Here is a 21,522-nt window from a genome sequence, read left to right as displayed (position 1 = left end):
ATCTCTTTGTGTATGGAGCTCATTTTGACATGTTTTGAAGCCAACCGGTTAAATTTATTCCAAGCCTAGGGTGATGGACACCTCCACTGAAACAATTAGGGTGATGTCACTGGATACACCACTGCTAGAGAATGTCTGACAAAACAGTCAGTGCAGCGCTATCCTTCAAGGACTGCTCTGTTTACTGCCAGGAGCAAACTCATCTCTGGGTAGAGCAATTTATGATATTTCCAGTCTCACTTCTCAAGATCAGTGCTTCTCAAGAAACTTTCTATCACATTTGAAGTGATTGTTCTTCAGTATATGGTGAATTTCAGGCCTCATAATCAGTATGTTCTACTCAAAGATACTGATGAATTGGCTTTGGTGTGCATGCTAATCGCTAATTCCCTAATTATCACATGTGTGGCATGGTGGGGAGCCTGCTCAGTGTTATCAGTGAATTAGCTGGGTTGTCTTTGTTAATTAGCCAAGTCGTTGATACTGTGTAATACTGTAAGGAGTATACAGTCCGTGAGAAGTGGTGCTGACCTGGAGTGTCTCAAAGTGACCTGACCCTTTTCTCTCACCGACCCCGCTGTACTCGCTGATCTCTAACCTACAGGCCGTTTAGACCACTCCATCAACTTGATTAATGACCCTGTCTGTCTCATGGATGCTGCTTCTGTGTACCAGAGTTGAGTTTCACTCCTTTCTCTTTCCCCTTTCCCTCCCTCTATTCCAGATGGATCCTGTTCAGAAGGCAGTGATCAACCACACCTTCGGAGTCCCATTGGTGAAGACCAAGCGGCCCATCATCTCCTGCAACGTCTGTCAGATTCGATTCAACTCGGAGGTGCGCTGTCTGTCTGATTTCAGTGCACTGGCTGCACTGGCTGTCTAACGGCTCTCTGATTGTTCTGCTTGGTCTTATTGGAGTGCAGCCTGTGTTTATTATTGTTATGATTTTGAAGACAGAGTATCTGCACATGGCGTTATCAGACATGTTTTGTATGCATGAAGGGTGTAATGTTTGGGTTGCTGAGGCCTCTTTTTGATCCCATTTTTCAATCCAGAAGTAGAACACTGTACAATCCACCTCTGTGCAGCTGTGCTATGTGTCCGCATAACGTTTCCTTGTTGCCGGGGAGGCTCAGAGCGTGAAATAGGATTTTTTTTTTCTTCCTCTTGATTTCAAAGGCTTTTTAAAATCCCTATCAACATGCAGAGTTGATTAAGATCTTATAGGGGGATGGGCAGTAATTTTAGCCAAGCATATGAGCGTGTTTTTAAGAGCCCATATTGTGGAAAGCACCCCTTTTTTCTTAAATAAAAGTGAGGTATGTAAACACTGACAAAGTCTGAAATGTGCCATTTTGAATTCACTGTTTTTGTGATGTCACATAAACACATTCAAATATATCTGCATAATCAGCAGGCAGAAGTTTAGCCCCACCCACTCAGTCTTAAAAACGCAGTAACATAAACAGCCTGTTTAATTCTAGGATATAAAGAGAGGTTGGTAAATTGTCATGTACTTGTCAATTATTACAGTTTTTGGTGAGTAACGCTACAAAAACATTATAAGTTGAGGGATAAAAGATGACATACAATAAGAAATACAGCATATGGGCCCTTTAAATTCTCCAGCTGCAGAAAAAAGCCAATAAAAGAGATTCTCAGTGTGTAACACCTTATATTCATCTTACTCTCAGAGGAGACTGAGAAAACAGTTGATGTATGAACATAGTTATCGTTTCTGTAGATCGTGCATTGAATAGCATTGCAGTGGTTAGGCTTGTCAAGGAGAAACTGGAGCCTGGAATATTCTGCTGCTGAGTTCAGGTGGCAGCTGTGATAGGCAGTGCACAACGCACAGGGCTAGTTACAGAGCGAATCCTGGGAGTGCCCCGCAATCCTGCGCTATTTTTATGGCGCAGCACTGTAATCATGGGTAGAATGTGGTGTTCTTGGTGGAAGGGCTGTAATCTCAAGCTTCCACTCAGCAGATGTATGGCCCACTTTAAGCCCACACCACAGACACTGAGAGGCGAGGGCTGAGGTGGAGAATTTTTGGTCTGCCTGTGGAGGCCTGTAAAGTAGCTATTGGGCCAAAGTAGTAACAAATGATTTATGAGAACACTGCCCAGCTTACAATGGCTTTAAAAGTAAGCATGTCTTTTTTCCACCCCTAATGTTTACTTTAGGAAGCTTGCTCTGCTAAATATAGACCTCATTTGATAGATAGCAATTAGTTATCCTTAGAAATGATTTATGTACTTGATTCAAATGTGTACATCAGTTGCACAAGGATAAAATATCAACACAGGTTTGTCTTTCAGCACTGCAATTGATATCTTTCAAAGTGAAATCAGCTTATAGTCGATATATATAATATTTCTTAACATTAGATTGTTGTAGGAATAACTGAAGGTTATTTATGTATTTATGTAAATATTTATTTATTTTATGTTATGAATTTATCTCATTCTCTTGGCAGATAATTGTATATTTTCATTAATAATGCAGATAACTTTGCATGTTTTCAGGAAACAACACTTGAAATAAACTAAATTTATTGCAAAGTAAATGAAGTAAGATAATTAAAATGAGATAAAAATTCCATCTGAAGTAGTCCACTATGTTTTTGAGGCAGCAGACATAAAGGAATGGCCAGTCTTTTGGGGTTAGCCCTAGCCTAACTTGGACACCAGAGCAATTGCTGGGCCTCTGTTTCTCCTAATTCTGTAAAAACTGTAAAGACTATGAATGACTGTATTGTTTGCCCAATTCCAGCAGTGTCTTACGCACAGGTTTATGAGACAAATGACTTGAGAAACGGCGAAGCTAAGGTGGGCTTCTTGCACGAATGTCCCATTCCACCTTAAACTGCAGCAGTTTACATTTAGACTCCTGCACAGGTGCCAAAATGTAACTGCTACTCCATTTAAGGTGGAACAGAAAGTTCAAACAAAAAGTTGCCAGCCTTGCAGAAATAAAGTCATCAATTACTGTTTAGCACAACAAAGATGTTACAAATTTACTGTGGTTGTTAAAAACCAAAGAAAAAATTACTTAAGTAAAAGGGATACTGCAGAATAATAAACCACTGTTAACCTATAAAAATAAGTTTGCTTAAGCATCTAAAATGTTTTTTTATGAAAATATATACTATATATACGACACTGGCCTTTACTAAAATCAGGTCTTGGGTTTTGTACAGTCAGGCTGAGCTAAGCAGCTACAGAGACCACAGCATCTGTCAGTAAACAATTGCTTTTATTATTATTACTACTACTATTAATAGTAGTAGTAGTAGTAATAGTGGTATCTATGTAAGTACATGTGCTTATGCTTTTGAACACGTCATCAGTGATTTTCCTGGAAGCATCAGCAGATGTACTCAAGAGGTAAAAATACTAATATTAGTTTTACTACTATTATTATTATTATTATTATTATTATAGCAATACTTTGTCTTCCAGTAATTTGTAGACCGTTCCTAACTCTGCAGCAGATGTGGAAGCAGTAATAGCATATGAGCTGAAGCATAATCTTTGTCAAATAAAAGAATATAAAAAATGTAAGGTCCTGTAAAAGCTGTAGTTATTCTATGACATCACAAAAGTATAATTAATCTAGTTTACCATGGTTATTTTCCATACAGTTATCTGTATAAGAGGATTCTGTTACCAGCACAGGCCTAATAGAATATATTTCTTTCATGTGGAAATGATGTGCACATTTGAATCTAGAAAATTCATTGCAATTTTTTTTCAGTACAGTCTTACTTTGCTTTCTTTTTTCATCAAGTTGTCATAGTTATCTTAGCTGTGCATTCTGCAGTGGCCCATGTTGTCTGAAGAAGCCCTCTGTTTATAGCCTGGCTCGTGACCTGCTAGTCAAACCAGTTTCACACATAGCACCCTTGTAAATATTGACACATGCCGAATAATAAAACGCTAAGCGCTTCACCTCTTAGCGGACATCTTTCTGACACCAGCAGCTGCCCTGGTTTGTAAAAGACCGCCATATAATTTCAACACCCTCTGTGGGCTTGGTGCCCCCCTGCAGGCGTATATGCACAATTGCAGCCACACACGTGGACGCTACTGTCTTTGTGATGTATACTTAGCGATTGGAGTCCCGCTTCATCCGTACATACAGCAGACAGAGACAGATGGATAACTAATCAACAGGAGGCAAAGATTCTGCACAACATCAAAGCGCCTAAAGTTGATGCGGTGGAGACCCAAGCGCATCTATCATGCAGCATTAGTCGTGCCAAAACATTTCAGCTGTCTTTTGTTGCGCCACTTTCAGGGAAGATCCATGTTATAATTCCCTCATGTCATTAATCGGATGCACAGAGTGAACGCAGCAGTTTCCCACAGCAGCGCCACCTGAAGAGAGCTCCGCATTGATTCCCTTCAAAAATCCGTCCTCTCGCCCCATGCCACCATCATTTCACGCCTCATTATGGATTCATATATTCCTAATCCCCCCTTTTCTGATAAGGGAGCATATTTACTGTGGGAAAGAAAAAGCTGCAGATTGGCTGCCAGCATTTATCATGCGCTGCATTCATCAAGACAGAGGCTGGGGGCATTGTTGGAGCTGTGTTGCTGTGCTGTCGCAAGGCAGCTGCCTCTAGTGTCCTTTCTATGTCTCTTGCCCCTTCTCCCTCTCTCTCTCTCTCCCTCACGTGAGATGGAGGTATAACCTTGCTGCGCTGCAGGAGAGTGATGTCACTGCATTGTGCCACTGTTTGCTGCAGGATGGGGTTGAATGCGTGCCCCCCTCCCACACCTTCCCCGCTCCAACCCTCAGCTTTAGAGCTGCAGTCGCCCTCCCCTGTGGCTTATTGTCTGTCAGTCTCTGGGCCCATCACTCTCTGTCACTAGACGAGCTTTACCCCATAGCAGGGTTTACACAGAGCTCTAAAATGACTGTGGCTGCTGCTCCCCCTGCTGCCATCTTAGTCTATTGGCTGTATTTAGTGATTGCATCTGTCGTCGCGTGCACACGTGGCGGAGCGAGAAACAGTAATCCGTGCCTGCGGAATGGTACAGTACGGTTCCCTATGAGAAGGTGTCCTTATTTGACCTTGAGAAGAAAAGCCTGTGGTGCATCAGTTTCATGAGCTGTGATCTTCTTTTAGATGCATCCAGGTCCTCTAAAGAAGCCAAAAAGAGCATCTTTAGCATGGTTCTATGGAAGAACAACACTTGGTTCCCTAAAAACCTTTCAAAGGATGGTTCTTTAAAAGACCCATATCTTGCTCTTCTGGCATAAGACTTTGACGTAGTATGTAAACATTGTGAACGTTCCAAAACATGCTGTCCGTATATGGAAACTAAGCCTTTTTTGAATTCATTGCTTTTGTAATGTCAAATTATGTACAAAAATAAAAAAAACAACATAAATGCAGACAGAAGGTTTTGTTTCTACAGCAACAACATATCTGTCTCAAGGGTGCAGAAACAAAAACAGCATGTTTATTGTAAGGGATAAAAGAGTCATTGAAATTAATTATGACTTTTTGGTACATAAAACCACACAAATGTCAAAATTGGACCTAAATATAAAATACAGGGAAGTGTAGGATAAGGATCCTTTAAAGAACCATCTTTGTAAATCAGTGGCAAACTGTAATAATAAGAGCTAATCCTTCAATTTTGGCCATAAATGTCAAAACATGAGGAAAAAGCCCACCTCTATGATAATGCCAACTTCAATTAGCGTCCCTGTGGGATTCTTGTAGGTTGTTAGCGCTAAGCTTTCAGCAATTTGCATTAACAGTTTTGACAGTTAACCATTTGATATACTAGACTACAGTGTCTTCAGTGCAAACTGGTTGAACTATTCCTAGGTTATATAAGTGTGTAATAAAACTTTGAGCCTGTCGGTGGGCCCTGGACATTTATGGGATTAAGAGTAAATACAGACATTTGCATCTTCTAAAAGTCATTTCATGTTTTACTTAAAGCTTATGGCCGACTTATTACCATATAGTTTACCTTGTAGCAGTTTGACATTGACTCTTTGAGTAGTGAGCTGTGGTGTAGAGCTTCTTCCACTGTTTTCCATTCCTAACAACCAGTTGATTAGGCTGCCACTCATATTCTCAGTCAGTGATGTTTCTAAAACTCCCAGAAGGTGAAACTTTGAGTGAGTTTTTTCTCAACAAATTGGTTCCCCTTACTGCAAATAAAAACATGATTGATTGATTCCTCTGTCACTTCGCAGTCATGCTGAGGGTTAATCATTAGGCCTTCTCTTACCAACCAAGTCCTTACCAACAGGAGAGTTCGCTTAGCTATATCTACCTAAATACACAGAGGAAAACAATTCCTGATTGGCCAGTTTCTCTTTTGCCATTTCAATAATTGAACCATTTTTTTCATCCAAAACTTAACAATGAAACAAGAGTAGAACTATAATACTTGCAGAGTTTAAAAACAAACATGATTCTATTGAAAAATGAACTAAAAATTACTGACATGTATGTATTGGTTCCCAGAAATTATTTGGTGTTTCTGAAGGCCTAGAAAGACCTGAGAGTTTAAAGAACTTTTAAAGAACCTTTACATAATGATAAACGTTCTATGACAGTTAAACGCCTTTTCCTTTAGGCATCCAAGCTGAGAGTCATCTAAGAACCTTTATTTTTAATGCACCTTAAACAGTCTTTTATTGTTTAAAAAAACAGAACAACTTGTACCACATCTCAGCAGAAGCAGATGTTTATTATTACCCCATGACGTATGCTTTATTTTTGTCATTATTTCTTGGAAAAACTGTCTATGTTTGCTTTTCCATTGTCCTTTCCAATCAGTTTTTAGTCAATCAGTGTGACATTTATTTTTCCCTTCCAAAACCTTGACCCATGAGTTTGTATTATAGTACATGATCAACACCTGGACCTAAGTATGTTATTTGTGGCTCATTGGTGGGGGGTTAAGGGAGAGCATACACTTCTGCTGGTGTCATTCAGAGCCACAGATCTTCTCCTAAGCCCTCCTTGATCCCAGAGATGTGGGCTTGCTAAGCAGTGACCTATCTCCTCCTCAGTGACCTCTGTTCTGATCTCACAGCTTTAGACAGGCAACTCCTTAAAGTCCCCCAAAGGCTTTGATTACAGACCACCAGCTATATAAGGCTCTGTCATCACCAATTACAGCCCACAGTCAGCCCATCCTGTCCCCGCAATGTGTCTGTCTGTCGCTGCCATGGAGGTGGGTTTGGGTCAGCCCCTCTTCTGTTCTGAGCTCCAACTCTCTCAGCATCTGTGCTACCACACTGCCACATGTCTGTGTTTGCTCTGATCTTTGAGGCTCAGTGCCATGTGTCTCTACACTGCCGTTAGCCTGTTAGCCACAACAGTCTGCTATTTTGCCACAGAGCCATGCCACTGAGAAGAAATGCGCTTTGAACTTACTTGATTCGCATCAGCTCCACATAAATAAATTAAATAGCATCAGCGCAATTAGATCCAAAAGGAATCAAAATGAAATACAAAACTGTGTATATTACTGATGTAATATATTTTATTCATACACAACTAATGTACACTTTAGAAAGTAAAGGCACCCAAAAGAGTTCTTTGGAGTTCTTTTGTAGACAAAGAAGCACTTTGGGTTTTTCAGTTTACCCATTATCTTTACCCATTATCACAGTAGTGTTAAAATGTAACTTCCACCTGCTTTGGAGGTCCCTCAATCAAAGTATGCGGTATTGTTTTTCTCCAATAACACTGATGGAATATGATGGAAATATGTTTGATATACAAAAACAGAAGTAAACTGGATTTTCATCTTCATAGATGAGCAAACAGGTCAGTATTTATAAAAGTATTTTTATTATGTGTAAATGCTTTTTGTAATTGTGACAGTTGTACATGATTTTTTTTTCAAGAAAGCTGCAGTTGGACTGCATGGCCATTTTTGTGGAGAGGTGTTCTCAGTAAGGGGTTCTCACCCCTCCCCTTTCAAATCTCATTTCTTGCTAGCAGCTTAACACAGAGCCACTGCACTCACAGCTTGGGAGTTACAGGGGAAAATACTTTACTTGATAACATTTAATGAAAAATATCTGAGCCGATTCCCATTCTGCCCGTAGAATGACCACTGGGGGCCTGTGGGAAGAGGTTATACAACCATTTTTGTAAATCACATGAACAAATGAGAAGAATCTTTTAAAGATTAAAGAACTGCCATATAGTGTAAAGGTCTTCCCTTGAAATGTATGTTTAAGAGCGAATCAAGTAAATTCACAGCATATTTTTTTCAGTGTTTTGCTGCAGTCTGTGGTCCAGGCCTATGTTCCAGCGCCAGCCGTTCGCTCTCTCTGTGCCTCTCCATGCCTGCAGCAGCTGTCATCAACTTTCAGCTCTTCTGGGAGAATGACAGGAGATAATCCTGCCACTTAATAATCATGAGTACCATCCTGATAGGCTGGATTCTGCAGTGGGCTATGTTTGATGCCATGAGTTGCTTCTGGCTCATGTGTCTGAAGTAGATGTGCACAATGTATGAGTGATTGAATTTTTGTTGTGTGTCAGAATTTGAAATTAGAGCTGAAAATAACTGATAGCTTGCACGCTAACGCATGTGTAGTCATTGGCCATTTAAAAGGCCAATACAGTTATTTTGACCATTTTAATTGTTCAAGATGTGATCATTTTAGTGAACCCCTCATGTCTACTGTTTCCTGATTTTTACTAAATTAGTGTAAACTTTAGTCTGGCATTGCTATGTGATATTACAATATTACACAGGACAACATAGTTCTGAGTATTCTGCCTGGTAAAGCCGTTAGCGGTCATTTTGATACATTGCTATACATTAGACTGTGTATTAATTTTTGTTGTATAACACTGGGTGCACATAAACTTCAACAATTGATTGTTGAACTGTTGATGGTACGTTCCACTGACCACTGTGGAACGCTGCTGTTGCTGTTGCTCTATTGAAAACAGTGGAAAATTCAGGTGGCAGCTGAATTTAAAACAAGCTAAATGGTTGGTTATTAGTGTATGCATTAGCCATAATCGGGTTTTAATTATCAGTTATTGTTATCGTCCCAGGAATTCCATATAAGTACATTGCTAATCTGAAGTGTTGAGGGACACAGTGACCACTCAGAGTGCTGTGCATCACCTCTCTCCTCCATAACAACGATGTAGACCTCAGGCAACTGTGCCTACGTGTGCATTTCTGGAAACATCCGCAGCGTGTCCCCACCAGAGGTCGAGTCAACAGTATGATGGATGAGAGGAGCGTACCATCCCACACCACAGGGGTGGGATTGTTCCTGGAGATTAAGGAGCACAATAGTCTGCCATTTTGTGTGCATCTGTGCCTCCTTTTTTTCATTGACCACAGCCTCCTCTTTGCCCTGTCCACTGAGATGGCTAAATATATAGTACTAGCCGATGACATTCTCAGACAAATGTGTCCTCCAAGACAAACAATTACTGTGTAATATTTTTATTTGATGGTCTGACCTACCAACAGGACTAGGCCCTGAGGGCCTGAAAGCCTGCTATGTTTGCCTGTAAAAGAATTCTACTAGGCTTCCTAAAAGCCTACAATCTTAACAGCCAGTAAGGATGTAATATAGCCGTGGTCCCTGTGAGCAAATATTTGTTGCAAGACAAAGCTGGACTAAACACAGTCCATCCAAGTGAAGGATGGTGAGCTAATGGAATGCAATTTAGCTGTTTGTGTTTGTTTCTCCGCCTGGTTTCAATTCTTCATGCATGTCTTTCACAGCTCTAGCCATAACATGGCAGTCCTTGCATGCTCTGTTGAGCCAGAGAGCTGGAACAGGCCAACTGGATGCCTCAGTCATGATCAGTCCCCAAAACACCAGTACCAGGGCCAGTGGTGTTCATATCATGTTGTTTTGTGCAGATTAGGAACTAACGTAATGTGCCTGCAGTCTGCTAGTCTGCAGTCCCCTGTGGATATAGAATAGCACTCGTAAGTCTGGCAGGCATTATTTAGATAGGGTTCATTGTGCTCTACTGAGGCCAGGTTGGTGTACTGTGTCACTGTAGCATGACATCATGACTGCTACTGTTGTGTTTTCGTTGCTGTATAATGAATGGGTTGTTTTGGTAATGAGCATTTATCTGTGCTGATGGTGACTACATCATATACCATCACTGAGCAGGTACGGAGCTGCAAAAACAGTGCTGTGGAACAGTCAAAGACTTTTTCATTTCCAGTCAAAACGGCCATTAGAAACATCAGCATCTGAAAAAAGCAGAAATCATATATTTCACAGGGAATAACACAGAGGTCTCAACAACTAAATATAAAATCAACATTTTCAATTTCTCGTGTGTGCATGCTTTTTCTTTATTAAGGCTTCTACTTTTGTTGGAAGACTTGTTTTTAGTTTTTTAAAGAAATGGAAAAGGAATGTTTTTCCTCATCTCCAAACGATCCAAGTAATCCCAAACACTTTCAGTGGTGTTGGGGTCTGGACTCTGGGGTGGTCAGTCCATTGTTCTGAGAACACCAGAATCTTCTTTGTTTCATTTGAATTTTTTTCCTTTTCTCAGTAGCAGCTTTTTGATGACTACACATCCTTTCAGACCCATAGTGTTAATTTGTCTTCTCACAGTGGAAGGATGGACAGAAACATTGGATTTTTTCAGATCTGAAGCAAGAGTGGAGTTTGACTTTCTCCTCTCTCTCAAAGATGAAAGCTTTAAGTACTGTTCATTTGATGGTGACAGTTTTGGTGGTCTACTAGGTCTTGCACGATTGTTAGAACTTCCATTTTCTCTGTTTTTTTTAAATATTTTTTTATTTGATATTTTTTATATTCCCTTGACGTTCCCATTCCTTATTTAAGAGGGTTATTTTTTATCTAACGTCTTCAGAAATATCTCCTGAGAAATAAGTAATTTGATTGTAAATCAAATAAATGAATTGTGATCTCTGACCTCTGCACAGAACTGTACGTCTGAGCAGGTTAACCACTTACACAACTACTATATATTCTTGTATTTATTGTATGTAATATACTTATTATGAAACTACTATGTGAGTTAGGAACTGAAGTGAAGGCCCAACACAAATTGTGCACAGACAAAAATGAGCTACAGTCTTCAGCTGTACTTTTACAAGATGTACCAACAAGCTGTCTGATAAAGTGGTCAGTAAGTGTATACGGACAGGTGCTCCATTGGGAATCTCCTAGCAAGGGCCCTAAAACATCTCTTTTCTTTTCAGAGTCAGGCAGAGGCCCATTACAAGGGGAACCGCCATGCCAGGAGAGTCAAAGGCATTGAAACCTCCAAGACTCGTCCACAGGAAAGTGACAAGCCTCCCCCTGGGCCCACCTCCTCCCCCTCGCCCCCAGGTGCCCAGCAGGCCAGCACTGATACTGACTCCAGCAAAGCAGGTCAGAACTTTACAGAGAACATGTCAAAGCCTAAGAACAACCATACACAAGTCAAGAGTACATGTATTGTTATACTCACTAGAACCCTGTCCATGGACAGTGGGCAGTATGACAATAGTGTGGTAAATTATGTCACATGCTCTTTTCTGAGCTTATCATGAATATAGGAGGTACTTAAGGAACACTGAGCAACTGCAGGCAGCCTAAATCTGATTTTTTCACACATCCAATTTGGGCGGGACACATTTTCTGCAGTCTGAACAACAAAAAGCCACATGAGATCTGACTTTTATCAAATTGGATTCAAGCCACATTTGTTGGTGGTTTCAAATCTGATTTCAATTGGATTTCTGCATATTTGACTGGTGAAATCAGACTCTGTGTGTTATTTCATACTGACTTTTACATTACAACCTGGACACAGAGAGTAGAAGCTTTTAACTTGGTATGCTGCAGTTTACAGTGACTGTTTTATAAAAAGTTACTGCTACTGCTACAGCCTGTAGCTTATTAGCAGTCTGGTGACCAGGTCAGCCTACACCCATGTGATGTTCTGTTTATGTCATAATTAATAAAAAGTGAAATGCTGTTGTGAAATCATTCTGTTAGCTAGTTATTGTTGCTAAACTTACTAGGTTTTGCCCCAACCTGGTCAGCATGCGTGCGTCATTACTACGGCAACCAATGTTTACATGTGAGGAACAGCAGCTATAGTCTGATGATACAAATCAGATCTGGTCACTTGTGATGTAAAAACTAAACAGTCAATCTAAAAAGTCAGATAAAAGGAACAAATCTGATTAGCACTGTTGTGTAAACATAGCCTCAGTGGATGTAGTGGTTGTTTTTTGTCTGTTCCCATTTATCAAAGCTCAGAAAAAAGAAATATTGTAATGTGTACTGATGCATATCACCCACACTTAGTCTATTAGGATCCGAATTGCAGCCACTTCATCAGTAACTGTCACGCCATTTGGCAAGGCTGAAATATCCTCGCTTATCCATGCCTGTATTTCATTATGTATTCAATTAAAACCATACCAAAGCATTCAATGTAGGAATGGGTGCACATTCCCCTTTTGCTGCTAAAGATTCAAGTATGTGAACTATCTAGGACTCTACTTGTTTAGCTAATGCTTCAAAGTACAGCAAAATAACGGTACAGTCCATTAGGAGGTCTTGTCATACTTTATCCCCTCAAAGTGTGTGGTCTGACCTTTCTCCTTCGAAAGGAGCCGCTGCTACTTTCCCAGCGCTAGGGTTTGAAAGGGCAGTCACAGGCCCTGTCCTGCAGAGACAGAGCAACACAGAGGAAACGTCTTTTCAACCTAGCCCAGGAAATAGCACAGCCAGGCTGCTAATAGCTTGGATAGAGCAGCGCAATCTTCAGTTGTGGGTCTGAAATTCTTGGAGGGGGTCTTGGCGAAGGCCGCAAATGTGAGTCCTCGTTTAGAGGCTGATCTCATGTAGTCAGTGTGACTTTGCAGGGTGCCACGGGAGCATGGCACTTGTTTCGCATCTTTATTAAGCACGACCAGCTGAAGTGCTTATGGCACCGTGGGTGGCATAAATGGGTATTAGAAGGCCATTTGTCTCAGAATCAAAATAAACTGTGGGATTGAGAGGGGCTGGCTGGGAGTGTCAGGTGAACATCGAGTGTATGGAAAAAAAAGTGAAGGAGCAGAGAATTCACTGGCCTGCGGGATTAGCTGGGAGAGTGTGCGTGGAATAGCAGGGCGGAAACGTCACAGCTGATCTTCGTTTAATCAAAAATGATTAAATGTTGGCAGATCATTTCAGCTGGCAGGTTAAGAGGACAGTGCAAAAAGCTGGGCGAAGGTGCCTCTTCTGCCTTATTGAACCGAGCATCTTGCTGGCTATACATTCTTTGCAATAGCCCCTTAAACCCTTTATATCTGCTGCAGGAGGAGTTACAGCATATGCATGCCCATGTTGGCCACAGTGAAATGTTTCAGTGTGTAAAATCAGAGTTTTCTGTGTGCTGCCATGTTTTCCATCACTGTATAAAAGATGCACAGGACATTCTTTATTGATGTACTGTGAGTTTGGTTCAGTAAGTGCTTATTATTGACCAGGTTTATCAAATAAATGCAACAACAGTGCTAATAAATTACATTATTAATGCAAAACAGTAGATTAAATGGCAAAAATAGTCATTTTTTCTGTCGGCCATAAAGGAGAATTCCACCAGTTTTTCAAAATATTAAAATAATAAACAAAGCAGGGCGTTACAAGGCAAAATAGTCTCCAGAGAAAACATATTTTTACATATTTTAACCACTATGTTACCTTTATGAACAGTACATATAAAAAGTCAGGAGACATTTGTAGGTTCACAAGTCATTTTGGACAATAAATGAATTGGTTATGTTTGTGTTGTATGTCACCACCACTGTAAAGAAATCTGTGTTAGTATATTTCTCTACAATTAACTATTTCATGTCAGACCACTCTGAATGACTTTGTTTTCTGAATGAGTTTGTCTCAGCAAAGTAATTGTGCAGAAATGCTGAGGAGTCAGTGCAGTTCTTCTTTAAAGGGTTATTTAAGCTTCAAATGTTGTCCAAATCTGAACATGGCTCACCAAAATTGTGTTTAAACTTAACTTGACCCACTGCACAAAGTTTAGAAACGTAAGCTTTGAACTTAACCTGAACCTGAATACCAATAAAACTCCACATTCCTAATAGTGGTGTCTGTTAAGTTCTAATGTAATGACAATGACTGCTGTCATTAGATCGTCAGTAAACACAGTTAAAGAACTAAAATGAAAGATTTAGTCTCGATGTTGTCACTTTGGCCTCATTGACCTTGGTGGAGGTTGCTGGATCTTGCTTGACCTTGTTGGACCTTACTGCCAATAATACATAAAAATTAGGCAGAAAGACTAAAGCAGGGAGACATGCAATAAGAAACCTGAATGTAAAATTTGCTCCTGATCCAAGCTATATTGGAGCAATTCAATGAAAACTGATGTGACTAGCCGGGTCCTGTTCGGTTTGGACTTCACTCCCTTCCCTCCGCAATTTTCTTTCTGTCTTCACCCTCCTCTTTCCATTCACTCATCACCAGTGCTGGATCAAACCATTAGGAAAGTGGGAAGCACCCTTAGCTGCATGACATTTTCCAAAGGTTGTGAGCAAGTGCTGGATTGCCCTTTTCAGCTTTACTGTGGCTGTCACTACAGATAGAAGCTTTGAGAGAATCCTGAGGTAAAAGACATCGATTAAGTTGCTGCAAGGCATCCGTACAGAGCCGACTTTACTATATTTTTCCACCACATCATGTACAAATCCTGCTCTTCATAACAATCTCTAAAATCTATGTTGTTCTTCCTGCCTGCATCCTGCTGGTGGCCCATCCTCAATAGAAGAGCACAGAGAGGCCAGGGTTCAAGAGATAGCATGTCCCTCGCTCAGGGATTTGCCTGCTCATAGAAAGTGGTCATCTGTTCATGAAGGCCAGGAAGAATTCTAGCAGGAGGGAGCCAAAACAAGCCAGCCCATGATCTAAATGTGAAACCAGATACATGTGAAAGAATGCCTTTTTCCATCCAAACCTCGATCCTGTGACCCTCCCCCTCATAACACTCAAACACACACACACAGAATTCCAGTGCATCGGCCGTTTGCTCATATCTCTCAGCGGTTTCTTTGTTTTGATGGCTTTCTGTAATACCAGTTTCACAACACAGCTTCCATGGAGCTGACAGCCCCAAGGAAGCCAACAGCTGCAGTCCCATCTGGCTGCTGGAAGTCCTGTATCCAGGGGTAGAACAGAATGTATGTGTGTGGTGTGTCAAAACAGTTTGGGGGCATTATCTAGTGCTTTTCTGAGGTTCATCTTCATTACCTAACACTTACACTCTTAAACAAAAGGGATCTTAGGGGCAGTGCCATAAAAGAAGCACTTTTGGATCCCTCTGTATTCTTTCCACGACTGGTTCTTTGACCCTTTAAGACCGAAATAGGGAAATGGCCGCCTGGACATTTTTTGTTATATCTAACAGTAATGATGCATGTGTTGTGAGTTGTGTTTGAGCAAAAATGTGAACTGTCTGTGAAACCCTGAGGACCAATTTAGAAACTTCTAGTGTATTGTATCATTACATTACTTGGGAACCACTGCAGTTCACTGTCTTACAAGTGTTTTACATCACCAGCTTTTCAGTAATACCAGTTACTGAACACAATTAGTAAACATTAAAGCCAAAAAAGCACATATTCCCACATTTTTACTGACAAAATGCCACTTAATAAAAGCCACTTAATGTCACTGCTGTGTAATTATACATTTTTCTTAGCACTTTCAATAGATGTTTTTAGTTGATGCTCTTACTAGTAATATGTATTGCTATCTAGCTGTATAGAGACACATCACACTCCTGACTTTTCTCAATTGTCCCTGGCCTCCTCATTTGTCCCCTTGAATGGCATTTGTATTTTTGCAGCAACCATCTTGAAAAAAAAAATCTTTTTGAGAGTCAAAGTCAAATGTTTTGAAGCCTTTCAAAAGTCACCCTGGAACTTGCTAAAGCTATATTGCCAGTCACATTTTAAAACACGATGTGCAAACAACCAGTTTGCATTGAAGTCCCTGTAGTCATTGAGCCTTAGTATGTAGTAAGTATGCTGAGATTTTAAGGGTTAATCCTTTGATTGGCTGGCAAACAATGACAAAACAAACAAATGTGTAGGAAAAAAATGCATGCTGATCATCGATCTGTATACACTGCAAACTAATCGGTGAGCAGATGCCTCTGCGGATGTAGTGTAGAAGAGGGCTTTAAGAAAAGCTCTCTAATTAATATAGAACCTTTTCATTGCATGAGGGCTTCTCAACACTTACAACTGGCATCCGTTCTCATCCATTAAACGGTTCTTTAGAGAACTAAAAGTGGTTCTTTCAGTGGCATTGCTTCCAAGAACGCTTTTGGCACCTTAGTCTTAAGAGCCGACCAATGCATTTATGAGTGTGTTCGTTTATTTGTAATATTGCAACATTGTATAGAGGTCTTGATGTGGCTTTTCCACATTTGCTCCTTTGACTTGTGCAAGTGTCAATGTGTATGTGTGTGTGTGAGTGTAGTTGGGGTGGGAGGTCGAGTTGGAGGGAGAATTCCCACGCTTCATGAGAACCGCTGCCTTGCGATGCTGAACTGGACCTGCAACTGTTATTATTTATTGAAGCTTTGCTTTCACGCATCATTGGAGCCAGCCTCTTCTAGAAGGAGGAAAGACAACACCGCAGGTCTGAGGAGTCACCTTCTTAACCGGCGCGGGTGTAGAGTTTCAGCTGCGGCCAGGACACCCAATCGAATTAATCTCCACACTGAGAGCTTGTTTCCTGGACAACGATTAAGCCCAGGTCTCTGAGGAGAAAGAGGCCGGGTCAGTCCTGGGGGCTTAAACAGGGGAGCTGGAGGTTTGACATGGATCCTCTTTGTTTACTCCCTTTTGGTTTCACTCTTTCATGACTCCTCCCTGCTTAATGAAGGGTTCTGCTAAAACCAGTACTTCTTAAAAAGGTCCCGTGGCCTGGGCCTTTCACATCCAAATGCTAGCTTGGGCTGACACATCTGGCCTGCAGCTACAGCAGAAGCCTATTAGTGTGCAGAGGCTGAATATAGAAATTGCAATAGCAATACAGGGCTCATCTGTGCCTTCACATTTACTAGCAAGAAACCCAAGCATCTCTGAAATGATATCATTATGTTTTTAATTTTAATGCATGCTAATGTAATAAGATTTTATTTCAAGTCATTTTGGACCATGTCTATTGTGCATATATGTCCACAACAGTGGCGTAGACCAAATCGAGTGCAGCAGGCTAATGTTAATCGCTATGTGTAGATAGAATAATAAGATTTTGTTCCAAGGAATTTTGGACCATTTTTATTGGTCTATTTATCATGAAATATTCACACAATTTGTTGCAGTTGGCATTTTCAAATGGTGTAAAAAAATGGAGTTACGAAGTTTCCTCATGACAGAGACGATAAGCTCCTCGGATAGCTTCCCTAAGCACCTCTAAATCTCCTCGACTACTTCCGTCAACGTGCACCTCCTAAGCTACAGTGGCAGGATCTCCGCAACACCCTGAGTCCATAAAGATGACAGCAAAGGTTTGGTAAACAGAAGAGTGCTGCTGGATGGGAGATGTGTTTCTGGGCCTGTGTATGACTCACTGGTGGGAGCAGGAGCCAAAGTGAGAGAGAGAGAGTGCGAGCAAACGCACCTTTCTTTATTATTAATCAGCCGCAGTGCTCGTATTGGGCCTCGTGTTTCAGTGGTCATTAATGATTAATGAGGGGAGGGGCGGCGGGCGGCTTTTGGACCTCTCTCGTATCTGACCCCTCTAACACACCTGTCACGCACTCATAGGATGTGGTGCTATGCTTCTGCCTGCTGCTACTGAGCGACTATAGATCTAGTGTTGTGCCTCCAGTTGCACTGGAGGAAAGATGCACTGAAAAATCTAATTTACACATTTTCCATCTTAACCCTGACGTAGTCGGCTGGTTAAGACATGCATGGTGTCTGAGGTTTGCTTCTTTAGTTATGAAGTGAATGTAAAAAAAATTGTAAAAAGTACAGCAACAGAATTGCCAAAACCCATTAATTAACTGTAAAAGTATGTTTTCTCAATGATGGTAAAAATCTCTGAAATAACAGTAACATAATTTCTTAGAAATACTGCCTTGGCTTTTACTATAATCCCACAGTTTTACTAGTTCAGCCAGTTATTCTGACATGTAGCATTTTACCATAATAAAAACATTAACAACCACTGAAATAAACGTAAATGTCTGTGAAATAAGGGCGATCATTATATTATGTGCATAGTTTAATTACATGCATTTAACCTCTTTTTTTTCCAAAATCGGGATATGACCATTAAATTTTACAGTACTTTGACAGTGAAAATACGTTTTCTTTATGGGTGATATAGACTTCTACTGTATTAGCCTTGCAGCTCCTCTGAAAAACTAAAAATTAGCCGATCAGCCAAAACACAGTGATGTCTGAAGTTTCTTCTTTTGTTTTGCACTGAAAAGATTTTTGAGGACACATCACTTGTCAGCTACATTAGCCTTGTAGCTCCAGTGCAAAACTAAGGAACTTTAGACACCAAACATGTCTTGGCTGATCAGATTTGTTTGGAGTAAGGTGGGAAACATGTAAATTTGACTTAAGCAATAGAACACGAGAGGGAGTGTGTTATCGCGAAATAACATCATGGCTGTGATTTGGTTGCACGAGCCGAAGGCGAGTCATAGCCGTAATGTTATTCGCGATAACACATGACCTCATGTGTTCTATTGCTTTTATACAACAGTTAAATAAATAAAGTAAGAAATGAATAAATTGGGCCGTGAACGCGGTGTTTAATATGTTTTAATGTTCGCAATTCCTTCCACCAAATTATAGTTCCTCAACAAGCAGCTTGTTGCTACATCAGAGTAACGAGCTCTGCTCACTCGCTGCACAGCCGGCAGTTCACTCTCCAGCTCCTTACACTAAATTCTGAAACTGTCATCACCACTGAGCAGCTTTTTTATTTTTTATTGCAGCAGTTTTATGGCTCAGCCCGACTTGGTCAGACTCTGAAGACGAATGGTATTCGGTTCATTTCTGGCTAATTCCAGGTTGTTTAGCTGTTCTTTTGTCACAGCTGCTGACTGAAAAGCTGCTCAGTGGTAATGACAGTTTGGGAGTTTAGTGTAGTCTCATCTTCAGCGTCTGACCAAATCTTAAAAGTGTCCATTTTCTGTTTGTGCACAAAGTAAGAAGTAAAAACGTTCAAATGCCTTGAGCGTCTACTACAGCTGTCAAACTCGATGCTTAGCAACGGCGTCTCAGTGTTTGCGAAAAACCTGTGATGTTATGGTGTTATGGTGAAATATCAGCATGGTTAGAACGCTTCTCAACCAGTCAGCTTGCATGGCCGGAACTAACTGTATAATTTTAAATCAGCCATTCCTTTAATAGTGAGTAACTGCTGATACTGAGTCTTGATTATATATTTATATTTTTGTAGATAATGCAGCCACACAGTGCACAATTTAGGAAGGCTATATTAAACTTAGTAAAACCAGTCCAGCTCGGTAAGATATGCTGGGCTATAGCTTACTGCTACAGTACAGTTACATCATTTTAGTATGTATATAGTGTGACAAACTCTAAAGTTGTTTTTATTTAAATTACCATTTCAAATTACCATTTATCTTGAATTTCATTTCAAGTTTGTCTAATGTGTAAAGTCCTCTTGGGTTTCAAAGTACTGTTAATGATAGGTTTTAATAGCCGAACACTTGCAATTTATGCTTGGTTGGTTTATCTGTGTTTTGTGTTGGCAAGGTTACCATAGATGAAACACTGGCTTTCCAGTGACTGTTTGTGCTAAAATTCTCTCATTAGTATACAACAGTGGACCATTTGCAATTAGGTGGCATTATGAGTTCTGGTCTGCAAGCAGCACACACCGCACCATACCAACTGAAACCACTGTGTCGTTTTACCCAAAAAGCCGTCTTTCTTCTTTGAATCGTCATTTTGGTTTGAAGTTTATTGCTGGCTTAAGACCTTTCACATCACATCAAATCACTCTGAATTATACTGTATATGTCTTAATGACTGAATTTTGCAGGAATTTTGAAAAAGCAGTGGATTCACCCTTTAAAATACCTCAATAATGTAGACCTTTGAGCTACTAGCTAACTATCAAAAGTCTCATTACCACAAGTTATGGATAACGTCCGTTTATGTCACCTCTTTGACAGAAGTGTAGCCTAAATAGTGCGCAATGTAGAAAAATAACCTTAAGTAGGGATCGGAATATGATCAGGCTTAATATAGCTGACACTGCTGAATTAAAACGTGCCTGAATCAGCTATTATATCTCTCAGATTGGATTGAGACATTTTTACACTGAAAAAGTGATGCGTTGAATTTGCTTATATCCACATTAATATGAGATATTACATCAACATGATTTCAGTTGACTTACTTGTGATGGTGTGATGTGTTTTGTTCATGTAAAATGCAGCAATATGAGAGTTCACTGCTGGGAGGATTCGAGGGTTTAATTGCCTTATTTGTGTGGTGTACATAGTTAAACCACAACAATTCTGCTAGAATCACATAGCATGCCCACTTTTGGTTCTCTACACTTGGTTAAAGTATTTTGCCGTTAGAAAGCAATATTTAGTGTTGTTTTCCCCCTCTGAACCCGCTCTTAAAATATTTATGGTACGGCTTGCCTGTGTTTGGATAGCGCCTCTGTTTCTGATAGCTTATGCAAGGCTTGTCTCATTTGAGTGTGAAATATGTGCAGTGTGGGAGAGTGGACGGTCCAGTCGTGCTCTGAAGTATACAGGAAGGAGTGCAGTACAGGCAGAAGGGCACCTGGTGTAGTGTGCAAGCAGGGGGTGGAGATGATAGTGGTAAATGGCAGCGGTTCAGCAATAAGAGGATCATGAGAACCCCCATTACACTCACTCCACCTCCCTTCACTCTTATGGAGTTTAACACAAACCACATGCGCACTGCAGAGTACGCAGTATCTCACCACCCACCCACTCACACTAATGCTTCTTTCCAACAAAGACCTGATGTTGTGCTTTGAGAGCGTGTTTGGGGGCGTGTAATGAGTACAGGCAGCACTGGGAGTATTAGATTGGGGTAGAAATTCAGACTTTTTAAAGGCAGATTTTCTCATGAAGAATTCTATCAAAGTTTCAATGCTAGTGCATAATTAACCCCTTACATGGCCTGGGCCTGCTGGGAGGCCCAAAGTTTTATTATACACTGCTATAATTTAAGAATAGCTCAACCAGTTTGCGTTGAAGTTCCTGTAATTATTGAATAATAAGCCTTAGTATGTAATAAGGCAGAGATTTTAAGAGTTTAAATAGTTAGACTTTTTCTCAGTGGTGGTGATGACCAGGAGTCAGAAGCTACCTCACAGAAAGTTGTTATACTGAATATTTATGAATACACTGCCTGATGCTGTGTATGTTAGATGTGAGATTTTTAAAAATACATTTTGGAGAAGTACATTGTACATTAGAGAAGGAAAGCTGCTTTTTTTCAGATTTAC

The 21,522-nt window shown here is 40.5% G+C and overlaps 1 protein-coding gene across 8 annotated transcripts in view; it reads left to right on the top strand.

Annotated features, from left to right (window-relative positions):
- Positions 1–21,522, top strand: part of znf385a (zinc finger protein 385A) — a 131,353-nt gene that overhangs the window by 97,518 nt on the left and 12,313 nt on the right. For all 8 annotated transcript variants that reach the window (XM_036590960.1, XM_036590965.1, XM_036590959.1 and 5 more), the window contains 2 exons: positions 725–835; positions 11,229–11,400. In XM_036590960.1, coding sequence (XP_036446853.1) covers positions 725–835; positions 11,229–11,400 — 283 coding nt within the window. The remainder of the gene's footprint in view (positions 1–724; positions 836–11,228; positions 11,401–21,522) is intronic.

This window comes from Colossoma macropomum, unplaced genomic scaffold (genome assembly GCF_904425465.1).
Source record: "Colossoma macropomum unplaced genomic scaffold, Colossoma_macropomum, whole genome shotgun sequence".
Lineage (NCBI taxonomy): Eukaryota > Metazoa > Chordata > Actinopteri > Characiformes > Serrasalmidae > Colossoma > Colossoma macropomum.
Note: the sequence above shows the minus strand (reverse complement) of the source record. Positions and strands in the feature narration are given on the sequence as shown.